Below are 20489 nucleotides of genomic sequence, written 5' to 3' on the forward strand. Positions count from 1 at the left end.
AATGACACACCTGGACTGAACAGAGCTTGCACAACTTTAGCCACAGCATATTATTATTACACCAGAGAACTGCGGAGTGAGTTTTATGAGTAGGAGTTTTATAGCTACAGAATTCACCCTTATGTGTTAATGAGAAAAACACACTGATTGCTGGGGTACAGGAACATCCAGCAAAGCCATGCTGGTCATGCTGCCCTTCTGCTCTGTCTTCCTACGGTAAGATTAGCATGAATATACGTGTCTGTTCTTGTCACAGTACCTCCAGTTGAGGTGATGACAGTCAGTAACCTAAGGTAGACAGGATTTTACGGAAAACATACTTAAATAAATTTACTTTTAATCTTACCTTGGCGATTCTTATTCCCGTTACCCACTGATGCAGGGTTGCTTGATCATCACAGCATAAGTATTTGATATATTGGGACTCCTTTTGAATCTGGGGATGCTGTAAGATATTAATTCATGATATGAGACAAACGTAGACATCAGATCACAATACAAGAGTGCAAAAGCACCACACAGGTGACCTCGGTGAGAACACTGCCTATAGGCATCCTGTTAACACTAAGGTGACTTGGAAAAAAAAAGGCACCAAAAACAGAATATAGGAAAATATGAAAAAGATTATGAACTACAGGTGTTACCACTGGCAGCATTTGATTGAAATCATTTTAATGCATTGTAATAGGAATTCGAGGGCTCCAGAAATCTAATAGTAATCTGGAGTTCAATGAAGTCTAAAAGTGTCATGGTTCAAGGTCTAACACTCGATGTATAAACGCTGGAAGGAAGTATGTTTTTCATTGTGGTTTGTCATATGTAAGGCATCCAGACTGAAAGCTGAACTTAATTAGTTTCAAAGAGCATGTTAAATATGGAGAAGCGTAACCTCTCAGCTGAAACAGATTTTTCCTTCTAATTCACTGCCTTTCTTTGGGCCTAGTCAGAGCTTTCTTCCTACATGTTTTGATTCTGCTTTACTCTTGCTGTTGTTTGCCAACAATTTTGTAAAACTGCCATGTACTCTAGGTAGAGGATTATTCAAAATGCAACACCATCAGAAGTAACCTTTCTCATTTGCTTGTACCAGAAACCTTGGTAATTTTTAAGCCTTTTTTTCTTCATTTTGAAACAATTCAAAAACAACTCTTCCCCTTACTGTTCAACGTAGTAATGATAGGCAGTGACGAGTCACTGCGACTCAAAGACCATCAAAATGCCACGCTTCTTGCCTGCCTGCCTGAGACTGAACATCATCTAAAGGACACTGAAGGAATTTGCTTCCTCTGCTACAGCAGGGTCTTTAGTAGCATGGATGGAACATTATACTGCCACCTCTTGATATGTAAGGAAAAGAATGAAACCAAAGGAAAAGGCTTCATTTTCCCTCATTAAAGTGTTAATTTCTATTTATATTGTCATAAATTACAGGTGCACAGTCAGTAAAATCTCGCAAATACACAAAAGTGCAGCCAAACAGGCCCTGCAGGCTCACTACAGCCAAACCCCCCTTTTTGGCCTGGGCAGTAGAAAATCCAAAGCCCACCTAGCAGCAAGGACTCTGGGTCAATACGTGTTTCATGATGCCCCTGGAGCAGAGCAGGCCTCGGGGGACTCTGCAGGACCCCGCACAGCACAGAGAACTGCCAGCAGCCACTGGCCCAGGCTGGCGACCTGCTGAGATGGTGCTGACACAGCAGCCGGATGGCTCCTCGCAGACGTCTGCTGGTGGCTGGGGCGGCCCCGCCGCTGATGCCAAACCCTGGCCATGGCTGGGTGAGCCAGGCAGGGGTTCACAAGCAGAGCTGGATACAGAGGTCTCACTCCTCAGCCATGTGTCCCTGCTCCTGCCTTGGTGCTGCAGACACCAGGCTTGTGCCCAAAAAAAGGAACCGATCTCGGTTAAATGTAACACATTTTATCTTGATGCACTTTTCATTTTTTTTCCCCAGCAGTACACAGCATGGCCTCACATACCGTGTGAGGACAGGGGGCACTAGGCACATGCCCACGGTGCCCAGGGAGTAGTAGCAAGGGAAGGATGCGCCGATGGGATTGCGCAGCCAGCACTGCTGCCAACACCCTGCATCATCGCACTATGGAGCAAGAGTGAACACACCAGGGAGATGGGTGAAGACAAAGTCACAAAACAAAGTGATATTGCTCTCGAGGGGACTTACAGTAACAGACGTGTCCCAAGGCAGTGCTGCGGTACCTGCATTACAGCTCCCTGCGTGTCTGAACTCAGCTGCTCGCCCTGGTCGCAGGTACATCGCCATGCCATGCACTGTCTGCCAACACACAGCTGTCCGTCTCCCCCAGATTATAAATATACGATGTCCATGTCAGCCCTCTGGGTGGGCCCACAGCTACCTTATTCTATTTCCTAGCTTTTGGGCATTCCCAAGGTGAGAGCTAGGGACCTCTGACACTGCAAGCCCGGAGATGCCAGCAAACTGTCCCCAGGTGCCCCAGCACTGTGCCCACGCCAGGGACCTGCGCCTCACCCACCTGGCACACCCACACATCTCCCCTTCAACACAATTCAACATACAGGGCCTCCCCAGCTCCCCCCCAGCTCCAGCAGCCTGACTGCTGCTCAGAGCAGGCTCCACTACTGCATTACATGGCCAGGGCATGACAACAGACACTCTTTACTGCCTTCCATCATTTCTCTGTTATGTGATCAGTTACAGCGAAAATCATCAATGGGTTACTTTACCATCAACAGAGCCCAGGGAAACAGGAGATGAAAACGACACTGCAACCCTGGGTAAATTCAATTCTTCCAGCACTTTTTAACAAGTATTTAGCAATTTTGCTCCATTGTGTAAGGTCCCATGGAGCCCAGCAGAGGGCACCAAAAGCTTTCAGAAATAAAAAAGCATTTTTTTTCTTCTGTTTCATGACAGCTAAGTCCCATGGGTCTATGTACCTCCCCTCATTTTCAAACAGCATATGTACCAGCAGATTTTTATTAAAAGAAAAAAAAAATAGACATCTATATTTTAACAATCCTCTCCCCTAGGGCACCCTGCCAAAATCCCAGTTTCACAAGAACATCCCTAGTGCCAGATCAAAGGTCCCCGAGCCCAGTATCCTGACTTTGACAGTGGCCATAAATGGATGAGGGAAGAGCATGAACAAGACAAGCATACATGATACTTTCTTCTCCAGACTCTCCCTCTCTGCAACTATTTTCAGATCAGGGGATTTTCTCATCAGGAGGTGGCTTCTCCATATTTAGATTCCTCAATGGATTTCTCCTCCAGGTACTTCTTCAGCTTCTTCTTGAGCCCAGATGGAATTTTAGCATCCGTAACATCTTTTAGCAATGATTTTCCCAGTTCTGCTATACACTCCATGAAGACCCATCTCCTTTTGCCTTGAACCTGACTGCTACTAGTTTCATTTATCGTTCACATTTTGGAAGAGACACTCAGTGGCTGACGTCTATCCACACTTCTCCATGACACTTTTGAACTTAGAGGCGTGCATCATATTCCTCACAGGTCATCTCGTTTCCAGCCTGCAGACTTCTAGCCTATGCAGTCATTCAATTCAGTTGTTCCTCACCTTTGCTCATTCTCCTTGCTCCTCCCTTCTCCATGTTTATTATATCCTCTTTGAACTGAGAGGTTTGGAGCTTCACAGGTGAGGGGAAACCATACACTTGTGCTGTGGTATGGCACTGTTCTCTCTTTTACCATCGATGTCTTTCCTATTCATTCCTAACACTTCATTTATGTATCTAACCACTACTGAGCACCAAAATGATGCCTTCTTCAAGTTACATACCATGATAGCAGCATCTTGCTCTTGAATGGTACAGGTCACCACAAGTTAGTAATGTCATAGGTGAAGTTCTGGTTGCTTTTGTCCCTATGCACATCACCGTGTGCAGACCTAGACTGTGTTATTTACAGTCTTCATGTCCAGAACTTCAGTCTCACAAGGTCCTTCTGGAATTCTTTGATCTGCCCTTGCCTTGATGCTTGGAATAAAACAGCACCATCAGCAATCTTCCTCACCTCACTGCTTATCCTGTCTGAGTATTTTGAGACTGTGGGGTTATCACTATTCTCAGGAGTCGAGGGACTAAGTAAACAAGGCTAGAGTGTCCTATGCTGGACCACATGGGAGTTATTTACTTCCTAGCCTATCCCTTTACTAACGCATCTCCACTGGGCAATCCATCTTAACGACTGACATTCACCACTGGGGCCTATTCCAAATTACCCCAATCAGCTTCTTGATTAAATTACTCCGATCAGCGACCACAATTAAATGTGACCACAAGTCTATTCTGACAATTAGTGTCCAAACCAGCAAGCTGCTGAACACCCAAGTCTCATAAAGAAAGTTAAACACTTCAAAGCCTTGCAGGCAGCCAGTATCTCAGCTTTGCAACAAACATCAGCTGAGAACTGTATTGTCTCACTGTCTCAGAAGAGGTTTCTTGGCAGTGGCTCTCTTTTTACGTGTAACTTCACTGATGACCCATAAAACACACTTGGTAGTGTGTTTTTAGCATGCAGCTTTGGGCACGGATGCATGATGTTTCAGCCAAGAACTGCCACACACATCCCCACCCCAGCAGCTTGCTCACATGGGAAGTACTGGGTAGTGAAATTTCTTTGGCAGCACGAAATGGTAGAAGTCTCTGCTGTTGACACGGACCTTTACAAACTCAAATCTCCATTGAAAACTTCAGGTTGCATCCAATATTTATCAGATGGTGTGAAAATGCTGACTCAATATAATCAATTCAAAGAATAAGGACATTCTGCAAATGAAAGCCTGGTATGAAGATCCATGCAAACCAATTACCTCCTTTCACAGCTCCTGCATCTCTGGACAGTTGTTTAGTACAGGACACAGAGGTGAGGAGCTCTGGCCACTGCACATCCCTGTTCTTCCTAAACTAGATTCATAGCCCTGTAATAACCTCTGTGGGAAACTAGCAGAGGCCATAACATCAGTCATGGCAGCGTCATGTGAGAAACACTGTACCTCCAGACAAATGAACACTAACCTCAGGACAGCACAGCTTACATATTTCACATGTAAAGAAAGATAAACTGCTTTGTTACATGGGGCATGCTGTGTCCTGAAAAGGTCACTAAAATCATCTGACAGCAAAGGGAAAACATCTCCTCTGGAAAGGTTTATCACATGCAGCACCAAAGTGAATTACAAAAGAGAACTGCTTAAATAGCGACCACCCCAGAAGACATAGTTTGAATGAAAAGTTGTAATTAGCAAGTAGAAAGGGACTCCAAAATGTTTTCACAGAAACGTACATAGTACAGTGCTTGGAAAATAACATGGTGCATTGAAATGCTGTAAGTTTGACTACTGAACTTTTTTCTCTGTTGATGTCAAAGATCTTAATACTGATAAATTAGTAGCATCATCAGTACTTTATGGCTGGGGAAGCAGACACAGGTGGAAGTCTGGCCTGATTTTAGCAAGTGTTGGACACCTCTCCAGTCACTTATTAAGGCCTGAGCACCTCAGATGTCAGGCTGCAAAAGGATGTGCCAGGTTCCCCTCGGGAAAACAGGGAAAAGCTTTGGAACAGATCCTGGTGCTCTCCTCTGCCCCGCTGTTTCTTTTAAAGATATCAACTGCCTGGAGATAAAGAAAGCAGAAGCACTTGAATATAACAAGCTTATTTTCTGAAGAGGTTTTAAAAAAAAAATATTTGGGCACAGATACATTTTCAGATATAAAGTAAACTCTTTGCCTAAGGGGGAAAAAAAAAGAAAAGAAAAAAAAAAAAAAAACAGAACATATTGAAAACCTGAAGAAATGGGAAATGAAAGATGTGGTTTCTATGGTTTGTGCCAAAAAAATGACTAAAAGCGGTCACGTCGCGTCTGCATGAAATCAGAGATTATCCCAATAAAACGTTCTTTTTCTTCACCTTCTTCCAACACCGAGGATGAAAAGCAAACTGAAGTTATTCAGGCATCTCATTGGATTTCTTGTGCCAAAATATATGGATCATTGCTCGGTCTTTGAGGCAGAAACAACAGCCAGAAGCATAAAAACAGTGTCTAGCTTTGGATCTAAAGCCTTGGCTTTGTCTAGATTTCCTCCAAACGGTCGATGTTTTTTGATACCTTATCTTCTGACAATGAACTTGTGCTATCTTGAGGTAGATTTTCAGCAAATCTCAGACTTTTCTGATTCCCGTGACTACAAGTAGAATTAATACTCAGAACCCTTTGAAAAATCACTGCTAAGTGCTTCAAATTTGCTGTCTGCCATTAAATGTGGTCTATTTCCGGTGTTACGCACTCCTTGCATTAAGATCACCAGGTTTAGCTGATCTTTTTCCTGTGTGACCTGTACTGATAAAAGAGTAACTGCTCTGCTATAAGGAAATTATTCTTCTGACTTCCACTTCTCTAATGACTGAGACAACATTTTTAGTTCATTAAAAACGTCATGTAGCCATTGTAACCAAAGAGTACTGCTTTATGCAGCAAATAAAAATTTCAAAACCTGTTATATCCCTTTTCTCATGGTTCTTTCACTGGTCTTATTCTTGCCATTGTTTATACATTTATCTTACAAAACTGTGTGCGTGTACTAGAATTCCATGTATCTGAGAGTTATCTGTAATAAAAAATACTGCTTTTTTCTCTAATAATTCATTTTACTCTGAAATATCTGAAGCATTCACGCTAACATAACAGTTCAAAATTTTCACATGAAGAACTGGACGATTTTCTGCTGTGTATCCTTGTTTCCTGTGCTGACCATTTGTTCCACATCTTCCATCTCCAACACTGCTAATGTTCACCTTCTACGTTCTTAATTGTCATTGTGCTGAATGCATGGTACACGTGACTCAGTCTGCAACGGAGCACGCTGGGTGTAAGGGAGGAGGGAATCAGCACTGGAGTGACTAAACATCAAATTACCTGCTGGAATGATGCCACTGTTGCAAACAGAAGCTATTCTTCCTGAAAATTTACTTCCAAAGTCCTTTGGATCATTATTATTATTATTATGATTTTTTTTAAATTTGGTAGTTTCCAAATGACACCAGGAAAACTTAGCTGTTTAGACTGTACAGGAAAACGTACCCAGCTGTGGAAATAGAAGATGATTTGCCTTTGTCTCAGTTTATCCCCAGGAAACCAATTTTTTTTCATCCTAGATTAATTCAGCATTATGCACCATTACCTCCAGATTACTCAAGCAAAACCAGCACCAATAAACTATAATTAAATTCACTCTTTGTCACAGGCACATCAGACTGACTAAACCAGCAAATTTGCATATAGATTACCTTGCTATTTGTCTGCATTGAAAGATTTTTCAACATGGTATGACAAAAGCAGCTCCTGGACTAGTGTACACACGCACACAATGCACAAAATAAACGTTATGTTCAGAATTTCTGCTTGGTGCAGCCAAAGCTGTCGCTAGCAAGAGCTGTTCCTTCATGCTGGATTTGTTTTTTTCCCCTGAAGCTTTCAGCTTCAGAATATGAAACAAATCACAAAAGGTCTCATCCATTTCCACGGCATTCCCCACATAATGTAGTAGACGGTGAAAGAGAAGACCTATAGGGAGTCTAGGTATAAAAATTGCCATTTTTAAATGCAAAGGATACTGCGAGGAACCAAATGGCTCCGACTTGCACACTTGCTGTGTGCACCATGAGAAATTACTTTTTCTGTGAAGCAGAGAGATTTCTTTCCTCTCTGCTTTGCACCCAGGAGAGGCCAGCAGTCTCCGCAGGGTGGCGGGGGGAGCCATGCTGCTCCCCTCTCCTGCCTCCTCTGCCAGCTCTGAGCTTGGCAGATGCAGGTTTGAGGGAGGGTCTTCCTTCTCAGGTGGCTGCCTTTTCCTTTCCTCTTCTGCATACAGAGGTGTGTCTACTAAGAAAAAAACATTTTATCTCGTCTCAAAGTGAAAGGTGGGATCTTTAAATTTTTGTGTTACATTTAGGCAGAGAAGAAAATAGGAAGAAGCTGCATGTTTGGAGGAGTAGATGCTCCCAAAGTGCTTATTTTCTTCAGGGGCTCTATTTTCAGTATGTTGAGGGGCTTTTCTTTTGTTTTGAGTATTTTAAGTTCCTCCTTTGAGAGAAGAAGGCTTGTTCAGCACGGGTACAGAACAATTCAATTTAAGAAGGTTATAACTCACCACAGCCCAAGTAGTTACTGGGAAATAACACAGTTTTTCAAGCTTTAGTGTTGCCCCAAAGCCTAAGGATTCCCGAAAACCAAGTCCACTGGGGCCTCTGTGCCAGGCTGTACTCTTGTCCTTCAGACCCAGCCACATCTGTTCTGGTTTGCTGCACAGGGTCAGCTAAGGGTGACCCTGCTCTCTGACACCACCAGGCCAGCTGTGCTCTTTCCTGTTGGTCCCAGCTGGGCTTTCCCCTGCCTGAAAGGAGCTGATATGAGGAAGCAGCTGCTTTGTTCAGTTGCTGCAGTTGTCTCCTGAATCATCGTGAAAAGAAACTCCTGAATAAGCTCAGCAAAGTGTCCTGTCTTTTGCTGGCAGACACGTCGATGTGCTTCTGAGTTGGCACGCTGCTCTTTTCCTCATTATCTCATTATTATTAATTAACAAGGAAATACCTCCCCATTTTAGATCTGAGCTACAGTATATACAGCAGGGTGCTGGTGTGACCGGACAAAATGGTAGGCAAGGAACATTCACAACTCATCACACTACTCCAGCTATAGTGTGTACCTATATACATATACACAGACATAAATATACCTTCCTATAGCATGGACCCGCAGCCCAGAACACATACAAGACCTAGGTCAAAATACGTTGTCTAAGTGCAGCTGCCAACATCACAGGCTGCAAAACCTACACTGGCTTCTGTTTAAATATCAAAGCAGCTTATCCATGATGTGCAGGATCTTGCTGTTACACTACCATCAGTACCCAAGCCAGCATCAGCTAATTAACCCAGGTATGACCAAGGAAGTTGAAATTAAACGGCTAGATTAAAAACCAAGCAAGCAAACAATAAAAACCCAACAAAACAAGACAGAGGGAGCTGCCTGCTCATAGGCTTTGTGATTGGATGCATGTTCTGTGTATTAGCTGGGGCAGGCACTAAGACCAAAGGCTCACTGTTTCTGCAAGCCCCTCACCTGACTGTTAGTCTAAGAGAAGAAACTGGAGAAAAAGCCCACATCCGATTTAGAAAGATCAGGGTGAAGCAGCATTCAAATAAATGTCACAGTGACACTGAGGCAAAAGCCCATATAGTTCAGGGCAGTGTCAAGACAACCTGAGAGATCTCATCATTCTACTTAAAACCAAGTCACCAGTGTTGGTTACAGTTAACAATAGTTCTAGGGTTCCTCTTTCCTGCAAACTCTTGATGATCCCTTGCACACAGATGCAGAAATTACAGAAACACTCTGCTCATTCTCAAAATATCTCTTGAAGGCTCTTCCCTCCATAAATGTGCAAATGACCAGGTTAGGAGTTAGCAGAAAGGAATGTTGCATCTTTTCTCCCTGACAAAATGAGACAGGACCCTTGTAGGCAGTACAGATGTTACTGGTTTTAGCCTAGTTACGTGTTTAGAGGGCTCAACATTCAAACGGGGACTGAAGGAAAAGAAGGGATGTTTCCTTCAAGCATGAAGTCACGTTCAACTCCAAGTCAGACCACCTCATTGGCCATTTGCTGCCCCTTGAATGAACAAAAGGCATTTCCCCCTTTCTTGAAGTAAGGATGCCAATTGGTTTAACCAGTAGGGTCAGAAGTAAATAGGATAGCTTTTCAGCTCAGTGCTTGAATCAGGGAAATTATGTCTGCTTTAAAATTCAGCAGGACTAGCACAGATGCAAGATACTGCTGAAGTTGGTAAGTTCCTGTATTTCTCCTGACAGTACAAGCTGGTCTTTTGCCTCTAAGCTGGGCAATTTCTTTTGTAATGTTTGAAACACAGCAGAGCAAGTAACTTGGCTGATGACTGCTCACTGCTTTGAGGGAGCAGTTCCTCCGTTCCTAAGGAGCTCCTCAGGATGCTCAGAAAGCAACAATCCTTTAAAAAAATGTTAAAAAATGATAATCTTCCCCTGCAGCCAACACAAACAAGTTACTGGAAGAGAACCTCTGCAAAGGCCATTGCCCTGAGACACACATAGGGTCACAGAAGAGCTGTGAGGACACAGCAGATCAACCTCAGCTGTGGAGGAATTTCCATCTGGGTTGGACTGAGCTGAGCATCCACATTCCTCCAGAAGTACCAGGTTACCAGGATAATGAAGACAAATGTTTACCTGTTAAATCTATTGCCTTTTGCTCACTGCACCTGTCTGCAAAAGTCCTGTCATTCCATCTTGAGGACTTTATTCTCAAAATACAACAGGATGAGAAATATCTCAAGGACGATGGTTTGTTTTCCTTTGACATTTCCGAACAAGTGTCTCCCAGCAGGAGAAATATTCTCTTCTGGGAGACTTCCACATGAAAACAGGCAGGAACAAAACGTGACTAAGTGTAATAAATGGCTTTACATCTTTCTCCACACACTTGTGTGCCACCAAACATCCAATCAGAGAGACCAACATTTAACTTTGTTCTTTCCCTTAGCCTACAGATCTCAGGATGTATTACAACCTCAACTCCGACTGAAGGTAAGAGAAGAAGGGTATGAAGCACTCATCTCAGCTGTGTGCCTTCAAAATTGTATATACTGAACTTGAACTACTGCATGGACATTATAAGAAATACCAAACTCTCCACTGCATCACCTTCAGAAAGCAACTCCAAGTGAGAGGCTTCCATAAATAACAGAAGATTTGAAGATACCAAAGCTTTCTTATTCTTCCTTTGCAACTCCAGCCACCACAAACGCCAACTGATAGTAGAAGCCAAGTCTGAAACAGAGCCAGTCAGGAATCTACCAAATGCTGACTTGTGGGAATTAAAATGAAGAACAATCAGTGTAACATAATGTATTCACCACAAAGCAGGGTTGCTTGGATATAATGATCTCATCAACATGATGTTTATCCTAGCATACCACAAACACATTGAAAAAGCATCAGAGAAAACATTTTTGCTGTTTCATACATTTATAAGCCTATTATATATAAAACTTTCCCTAGTGAGCTCTTGATCTTGTTCTTCACATCTCATTGAGGGTACAGCGCTAACATCACACATCTAGTAAAGCAATTATTTTAGTCTAATGGTGACTTTTCGACTTTTTTTGTGTGTAAGTTCTTATTTATACCTCTTTTCACAAAAGATGGGAATAAATCCAGGAAGTTTTCCTGCTCACTGAGAACAGTTAAATACATTGCTACGTACACCTAAAAAATCATACTTTTATTCTCATCTGAATAGAACGTCAATAATTGTTATTAAATTAGTCAGATACTGCTTTGACTAGTCATTTGGTTGGACTGGATCTTGTAACAAGATCTGAGGTAGGTAGACAAATATACACACACATATGGTCACAATGGTTTAGAAAATCTATTTCCCTTTCTTTTTTAAATCACCTTCTCTTTCCCCTTTTTTTCCCCCATCGAGAGTTGTATTTTTCAGAAATAATGCTCACCTGTTGATTTCAGAAGGATCATCTCTATTTTAAAAAAAAAGGATGAAGTTTCTTTTTTTTTTTTTTCCAGAGCATTTTATGGAGAACTTTACTATTAAAACTTCTTAGCACTGCTAATTAGTTACATCTGGTATGGAAAATAAGTCAGAGTCTATAAACCACTCCTGCTTGGCCATGTGTAAATTAGGCCAGCAGACATTTTGAAACTGAACAAAAGAGTGCTGTAAGTGTTCAGCTACAGCTAGAGATGTGGTATTATAAATGACCTCTGATGTGAATGTTTCCAGTACCTTTTACTGAGATGGCAAAATACCATGTTTTCTCATATCTTGTTTGCAACACAGGCCTTTAAATAGACTAAAATCAAAAAGATTATTTTCTGTCTTGCACATAGTAATCTCACTGTATTCTAAAACCTGTATTAAAGATAGGAAATAAAGCCTAAATACTGCAGCTGCAAAGCTTCATTTCTGGTACCTGAACTATGTGAACAGCCTGGGACTCTTTTCCTTTCCTGAGAGGAACCTGGAATTCCCAGCCTAGTTGCAATGCCATTACCTGGACTGGCAGCAGTGCAACACATATTTCCGTAGCAAGAATTTCATGACTGTGTGAACAGTGTCTTTTGCACTCAAGCCACAACTAGTTGTGCAAAAAAATATGCCACACAAGATGTCTTGCCTCAATACAGGCAAGATTTTGCATTAACATACTGTTCAACAGTTATGACTACATTGCACATAAAAAAAGACCTGGAAGTGCTGCCTTGTGTACCAATTGTCCAGGTGTGTCCAGTCACCTAAGGAGTCACTGGAAGCATATTCAGCCTTGTTCTGAAGAAAACTTCATAGATGCAGTGTAGATATGCATCATAGGACTACCCGTCCTGTAAGTTCAGAAGATTCTCAATGTACGTTGCTAATCAAGAATGAAATAAAGAAGAAAAAAAACATGATTTTGCAGGAGGTGTTCTATCTCGTAAGGGTCCATGAATCTTGAAACTTAAATACATTTGCATATACAGTAATCTGTGTATCATATTTGCAGAACTTGTTTTGTACATTACCTTTAGGACAAAGCAGTGATCTGTAGGTGCCTTATATTTCACTTTGTGTTGAGAACCGTAATAAACATTCATATTCTCAAACTGAATGAAGCATGCCAAATCCCGGGATGTCTACGAACAAAAACCAAGCACAGTATTGTTAGAACAAATTAAATTTTGATTTGAGACTTGTTGCAGGAGCATTGTCAAGCGTATAGATGCTGATGTTTTTTACTTTTTTTTTTTAAACTGTTACAAAGTTGACTACAGAAAGAAGAGTGCGCATACTTCAACATTTGCAAGAGTGTCACTACAGATTGGGAATAATATGTAACAGTGCAATATTTTGCTGTTGTTCTCGTTTTGTTATACTTTATTGCTTTGTGTAGAGATTTTGACTTATGGCTAAAAAAAAAAAAAAGCAGAAGACCATAGTAAGAAATAACTTTCATAAAATAGATACAGATCTTGCAACCACACACTTACAATCCTGATTAGAGAGTGATGGTCTGGGGTTCTAAATTGCCTTGGGATCTTGACTCTCTTTGATACATGTAACAAATGTAAACTCCCATCAGAAAATGAACACACATTTCATCTGCTTTGCTTGGAATCTTCTTAAATTTCCTGGCAACATTCCTCTTCTGTTTATCATAATATTTACTTATTCACAATATGTTGCTTAAGTAACAAGGTTTCTGTTACTGGCAGACTTTTTTTTGTGAAGAATTCCGCATACAAAGCATACCTTTTGCAATCCTTTGAGTGGAAATGCAGAAATGGCTATGTCATATGGTCACTGTTGGTTACCGACATATCAGGAAATTGTGAAAACAAAACAACAACAAAAAAATGAAAACAACCCCTAATTTCCTCTAAGAATGGGTTTATATTTCCACATATGATGGTTCTTCTAGATTGTTTTCACTCTTACTGTTACTTTCACTACAATATGCCCTTGAGTTGGATTTATTTACTCTACTGCATTTATAAACCGAGTTTGCAACTAAGATTTTTTGGGGAAACACTCCATATGGTACATAGACATGGCTTCTCTCTCTCTCCTGTCTCCCCTGAAGTTCATGTCATGGATTTTGACATTGAGTGTATGAACCTAGGATCTTCTGACGCTGCAAGTCCCCAAACATGCTCAAATATATGCAGCATGATAAGGAGTTGTTCTTTCCCTTTCCAGGTCATTGCAATTAAAACCAATATGAATGCAGTTGTTACTTTCTTCTAAGAAAGGAACAACTTGTCACAAAAGGGACAAAGGCACTTACTGCTAATATTTCTCCAATGTTAATATGACTAGATGAAACAACATAATTAACAGAAACATTTTAAAATTATATCTACAATTCCAATTCTGCTGTTTTGTGGCCCTGTGGCCCATTAACAGCACATTTTTGAATGGTATGAGTAGGGTAACACTGAAGAAAGAAATGATGATAATAGTGTTGACTGGTGTCTGGTTTGTTCCACAACAACAGAAAACACTAAAGGCACATATATAAAGTCATCTGGAAATGTCCCTGTATTTTTATAGGTTTGCCATGTATTTTACAGCCAACATGAAGTGCAAAAGATATGCCAGACTTTTTTTTTTTTTTTTCATAACACGCGAAAACATGATTACATGATGAATTTCAAACCAACTGCAGGAGCAGCAGATAGTGTTGCCCACCAATAGCTTGTACCCACACTGAATGACTGCAGCAAGTTGCACACCCTCCAGGCCACCTCGACATGGGATGAACTCTCATAATTGAAGGGTTTTGATTGAAAATCTCTATGAAATCCTGCTGTAGCGCTTTAAGATGTTTAGCACGCTCAATGCATGCTGCTCACCTAACAGAGACTACTGCCTCCACAAAAGAGACGTGTACCTGAGCCTCAGCTGTTCCAACAGCAAGTCCAGTGACTAACTTAAATCACCATTAAACATCGATTTGGGCTAAAAGACTTGATACCCTCTGCAATGGCTGAGTCATGGACATATGGAACCTTTTGCTGAAGCTGTTACAGAAGCAGGAGCAAACAGTTGATTGTGGTACCTTTTAAAGAGATGTGTCTATTTCCTAAATAATTTCAGTAAAGGTCCTAAATCACTGTGAGTGACTAGCTGAGTACACAGTTTTTAACAGTGGCTCAGTTATAGCCAGGCTGGTAGAAAGGCTGTAACAACTAACAAGCAATGAAGTGTTAAAATACAAGAACTGTTCCAAGGTGAAGGTATAGCTCAGTCCTAAGCTCTGTTTGGAGTTCATCATCTGGAAAAGGAAAGCACTTTCCTCATCTGCACTATAAAGGAAAGTCACCAAAACAGGCAAAACTGGAGGATGAAAAAAAGGTTGAGTAACTGTAAGTATATGCTTGCCCTGCTTAGGCACTGTGCTACTGGCTCCCCTTGGGAGGCAAGGAAATGTCCCAAATGGACTTTTAATTTCATTATTCTTATATCCTTTCTACATTAAGTGCCTTCCACTTAGCAAGATTGTACGAGATGACTGGAGAACTGAAAACCATTATCTCAGGGTCTGGTAAATTCACAATAAATTGCTGTAAAAGTAGCAAGGTAATCTAGGTCTGTGTTTCCCCGAGATTTGGTTATAAACACAGGTCACTGGAACAGCGACACTTCCTTTAGAAGCTATTTTTTTTTTCTTCCTTTGCAAATTTAGGGAATGGCAAAACAGTTAAGTTTCACAGCACAAATCATAACAGTAAAGCTCCATCACCAGCATCAAAATTGTCAATTATGAAGCATTAGCAGAGCTGCAGGTGATAACAGAATTGGTTTTCAGTATATATATATATATATAAAACAAAAACCAAAACACTAGTTTCAGAAACCACCATTCTCCCTCATCGCTGTGGAAACGAGAAGCCAGCTGTCCTCTTGTGCAACATACCCAGGACCACTTTGCTTCTCCAGTGTTGGCAATTCAGACTCTAAATATTATGCAATACTAAATGTCACTACATTTGATTCTATCAGGTGGATGTTTCTGTCTCACTTCTTTCTACTTAAAGAGTAGTCTTAAAATACTTTAAAAAGCACAACACTTTCTCTCGTTGAAGATCACTGTAGGAAAAAAACATATGCCATTTCTGCATGCTGGTTATTGGCACAGGAAGTTAGCATTCAACAAAGTCAGATTGTGCATTTTTTGTGATAAGAAATTAGTTTACTTTAGATTTTTTTCAATATACTTCCACGGGGAACCCATATAACAGTGAAGTACTTTAGCAACATAGCGCCAACTGAAAGATGCTGTGCTGTTTTTCTTCCCCCTACTGATTTCCGGAGGAGTGAAATTTCTTTAATGCTTTTATCTCTCCATGGAAATCAAAAGGAGGGAAACGTGACAGGATTCAGTGACTACATTCTAATATTTGCACAAGTGGTGCAGACAAAGTTAAAAAGCAAAACAAACAAACAAAAACCAACAAAAAAGCCACACTCTCAGATACGCCAGGCAGTGCTCTTAATATGTCGCCTTGGGAGTTCTTCACTTTCACCTCCATGAATTGTTTGATTCCTAAAAGTATTATTTGGCTTCCTGACCTTGGTTTTTCCTTTGGGTACATAATAAATTCCAGAAGCTCGGAGAAGAAAATAACGCCTCTTCCAGGACTTTTTTCCATCTTCTTTTAAATAAAGGGCTCCTTCAAGCTCTGGCACAATGACAGATGCCCCACAGAAGCTTTCCTGTACAACAATAATAATGTAATTCAGAATAAATGGATTTAAGCACATCCCTACTAATAAATAGCAGAAAAATGCTCCCTTGAAAAATAAAGACGTTTCCTGTGATAGTAAACACATTAACATGGGGAATGCAGTTACCAGGGGGATGAACACCTTAGATTGGCAAAGGAAACTTTTCTAAGCTAATGTGGTAACTCAGACATGCAAGCTGGATGCTCATGCTGGAAAAGACGACTTGCAAATCTCCAGTCTCTAAAGGGTCAAGGCAAAAAAAACACAAAAACCAACCAAACAACAACAAAAAAAACTAGAAAAGGTTTTAACTGGACATAGATTTACCCAATGAAGGCAATAAAACAGAATGCTTGATATTGCTGCTGTTGCTTTTTCTCTGTTGCTATATCTATAGGTTCTGTAGAGAGAATCTTTAGAGATTGCTTAGAAGAAAAATCCCCCTTAATCATCACTTTCACTTTTAAATACCTGCTAGCATTTGCAACACTCTAAACAAATATACTTCACTGTTTGCTTGAAGGACCTGCTGATGGGCAATTTTTAATGCCAACATCCTTATGCACTTAATATTTTGTTTTAGAATTTACCAGGACTTCAGCTGGTTGACATCTGTTGCCTTCGTGATGATGTAGTGATTTTAAAATGGGAATCCTCAGGCACCCAAGAAAGGCATTCCTTTCCTGATTTTTTACCAAAGCCAAAATGCTTTCCAGGAAAACCGTGATAATCTTTCACAAAACTTCAATGTAACTCTGGATTTTTCTCTCTCAAATCATACAGCTGAAGTAAAACTTTAGCAGGAAAGGCAAGAGGCTAAACAGACTTCCTGAAAAAGTGCAAAGGTTCATTTTCTGTTGCAGTACAGCTAACGATTTGAGGTAGTGAGAAGTACATCTGTTTCTAACACAAAATAGAATTGTTTGCTACTGATCGGTCTTCCTAATACAAAGTCACAAAAGCTGACCTAAGGGTGTGGCTCAATTGTTTCTTATATTTGTATTTGCACAACATTGCCTTTATTGGTATCGTGTCATTACTCTTTGTGGAAACGCTAAGCAAAACATTTCTTTGTGTTGTGGTCTGTAACAAGTGTTGCGGTCTGTAACAATAAACTCATTCTCCATCATTTAATTTCTGATAGGGTACAAAACCTGCATTTTTAGTAGTGAGCAGCAGATGCAGAGGAAAAGCCGAATGTTAAACCTTAGACACAAAGCTGCTGGTAGCAACCATCACAGAACTTCCTGTTGTTGCACTTCTGCCCACAAAAACTGAACCCTGTTGTAACAGGGCAGATGCAGATGGTGGCAGAGTTTTGGTGACAGTTAAAGCTTCAACCTAGAAAGCTGGCTTACCTCCAGTAAGGCCTCTTTGTTTTTATCATTCATTTCTTTGATTTCATTCTTCCCTTTGTTTGCCAGGTAGAAATTCTGATTAAGACACAGAAGAAATGGATGTTGTTTATAAAGACAGCAATACAACAAGTAACAAGATCACTACAAACTCATTCAATAGTTATTCAGTCTTCTGATACGGCGTGTGCATGCTAACAAATGTAGGAAGCAGTTGCATATGAATTCTTATAGAAAGCCTCAGTCACCTTTGCCTACTGATGAGTTTTGATTCTTCATTTTGAATATAATAGAAAAGTAATTCAAAATTACTTTTGACTATGTATTTACAGCCTCCCAAAATTTAAAAACACATTTGGCTGTTTCTCTAGATCAATGGGTTTGATTTTATCATTCCCATTTTCACAGTTTCCTATATTATTATGGCAGTAGAGAACACATTTTACGTGATAATGTAAGATGAAGAAAATGCAACACCAAAAGGCTAGAAAGCATGTTTCCTAACAACCCAATTTGATAATTTGCATACTTCATATCTAGTATTCAATAGACTCAGCTCTTCATTTTTAATAACAGTGTTTATATGTGAAGAGTTTATTAAAAAAATACTACTTTCTCCTTTTAATTCCCCTGTTCATGTCCTGCAAAATGTTTTTGAAACAATGGAAAAGGTATTCAAAAATCAAGAAGAAAACAGTGTACTAAATGATTACCATGCTATCTTGGCACATGCTCTCCAGAACACTGCATCACAAGCCTACACTTTGAGACTAGCCCTCTGCCTCTCTGACAGTGGCTATGTGAAGCTGCAGCTGCCCTCAGAGGACCTAGTGCCTGCCTGCCCCTGAAGACAAGGAAGCGCAGCGCCTCATGCACACAGTTACCAGCAAGAATAAATTCACCCACTGTTAAACAGCAGAAATAATTTTGCATCCATTTGCACTGTACAAGAAAGCGTTTCAGGTTTTTTGAAGGTAGATCTGGAGAATGCAAGGCTTTGCATGCCACAGCACATCCAGTGGCTTTGCTCAACAGCGAGCACGGCAGAGTCCCTGGCTGCCTGCAGGCGGTACGGTCACTATGCATGAAGGAGGCAGGGAGATCACGGAGTTAAGCCATGCAGCAAGGAGAACCTGGATCCATGAGCCTGAAGTCAGAATGATAACACTCAAAGTGCTTGTGTTTACCACCTTCCAAACAAAAATACAGAAAGAACAGGAGCTTGGATTTGAGATTCACCTCGTGCATGTGACAACCTTACTGATTTCCCTGAAATTAATCAAAAAGTTAAGCTGGCAGAACAAAGGGCATAAAACACTTTTTTTTTTTTTTTTTTTTTTCCAAGAGACAGACAAAATAGTAAAATAACAAAATTTTTTGAAAGTTATCTATTTAAAAATTACTCCTAACTTTAATTCTGCAGCAATATAGAACTGTTGTACAACCAAGATACACGTCTCAAAATTATGAGAATGTGGCAATGTATTTAACATGGCTAGAAATCAACAGAGTAAACTACAAGGCAAATGCAAAGCGTTATTGAAAAACAAATGAGAAACATGTACATGAAGGAACATGCTGCTTCTATACAATATGAAATACACAAACAAGCAGCAAACCTACCCTGCCATCATAACATGTTTACAGCGACAAGATTTATCTGCCTTTTCAAACAACCACATCTTTTTCAAGCAGTGCTGTGAAGAACAGTCTGCCAGAACGCAAGCCTCATAACAGATGGCTTTTGGAGGGGCACCAAGAGAGGAAGAGGTGTGGATGATCTCAAAGGCAGTTCTTTAAAAAATGCTCTATTAAAAGTTCACATTAAGTCAGACATGGGACATCAAAAACTCAGCCACTGTGCAATTGGGCCTATGCTGGTGCCGTGTCTGTGGTATGAATATAGGATAGGAACATACGGCTTGATGTTGGCACACACAGTTTTGTATTGAGGAAGGTATGAAGAGAAAGCTCAGAGGGCACTGTGAGGCTGGGTTGGGATGACCTTGAGATGGATGTGGAAAGTGGAGGGACTTCCAAGCTGAAAGCCTCTTTCTTCAGGTCATTATAAAGACGTCGTGCAACCCCTACCATACACAGGGATGATTTATCAAGGTAAGTGCACCTTGTCACTGTCTCAACAAGCCCTTGAGTCATCAACTTTACTACGGGTGGGGAGAGCATTCATCTGTCTCAGTCAGTCCTCAGTGCACTGATAGTAAGAAAACAAAGCTCCTCTGATTACAGCTGAATCACATGCAGGCATCTGGCATTTATTTAGAAGAAACACAGACCACCCTGTGCTGACATAATCAATGGTAAAGAGAGAAAGTTTCTAATGATATCCACGCTGGATCTCTCACAAGGCAGCTTGTTCATTAGGGAAGCAGGGCTCTGTCACTTAAACCCCTGTTATACAGACGTACTCTGTCATCCTTCACCTGTCAACACGCATTTCACTTATTACTGATTACCTCCTTTACGTCTCTGCCCTGAAATGTGGAATTCTTATGGTGCTTATTATTTGTCAGTGGCTGAAGACCTGGGGAGCAGACAGAACACTGTACTTGTTTTATCACTGTGTGGTCTCCTATTTTTATCAGCAGCAGTCATCCTATGGGAGGCAACCACATGTGTCCATAAGAGGTCATTCCAAGTCCAGTAGTCAAAGGTCATGATAAAAAGCAAGATCTTGCCTGGCTGAGAACTCCACTGGTAAAAGCATGTTTGGTTTGGGATGTCCGGTCTTTAATGGGACAAGATGTGTGTGGCTGCAGGGCAGCTCTCAAC

The 20489-nt window shown here is 40.8% G+C and overlaps 1 protein-coding gene across 2 annotated transcripts in view; it reads right to left on the reverse strand.

Annotated features, from left to right (window-relative positions):
- The window catches only part of APBB1IP (amyloid beta precursor protein binding family B member 1 interacting protein), a 65472-nt gene that overhangs the window by 8689 nt on the left and 36294 nt on the right, over positions 1-20489 (reverse strand). For both annotated transcript variants that reach the window (XM_035319286.1, XM_035319285.1), the window contains exons 8-11: positions 17703-17777; positions 16189-16332; positions 12639-12749; positions 347-445 (exon numbers count right to left, since the gene is read on the reverse strand). In XM_035319286.1, coding sequence (XP_035175177.1) covers positions 347-445; positions 12639-12749; positions 16189-16332; positions 17703-17777 — 429 coding nt within the window. The remainder of the gene's footprint in view (positions 1-346; positions 446-12638; positions 12750-16188; positions 16333-17702; positions 17778-20489) is intronic.

The sequence above is a fragment of the Oxyura jamaicensis genome, chromosome 2, assembly GCF_011077185.1.
Source record: "Oxyura jamaicensis isolate SHBP4307 breed ruddy duck chromosome 2, BPBGC_Ojam_1.0, whole genome shotgun sequence".
NCBI classification, from domain to species: Eukaryota; Metazoa; Chordata; class Aves; order Anseriformes; family Anatidae; genus Oxyura; species Oxyura jamaicensis.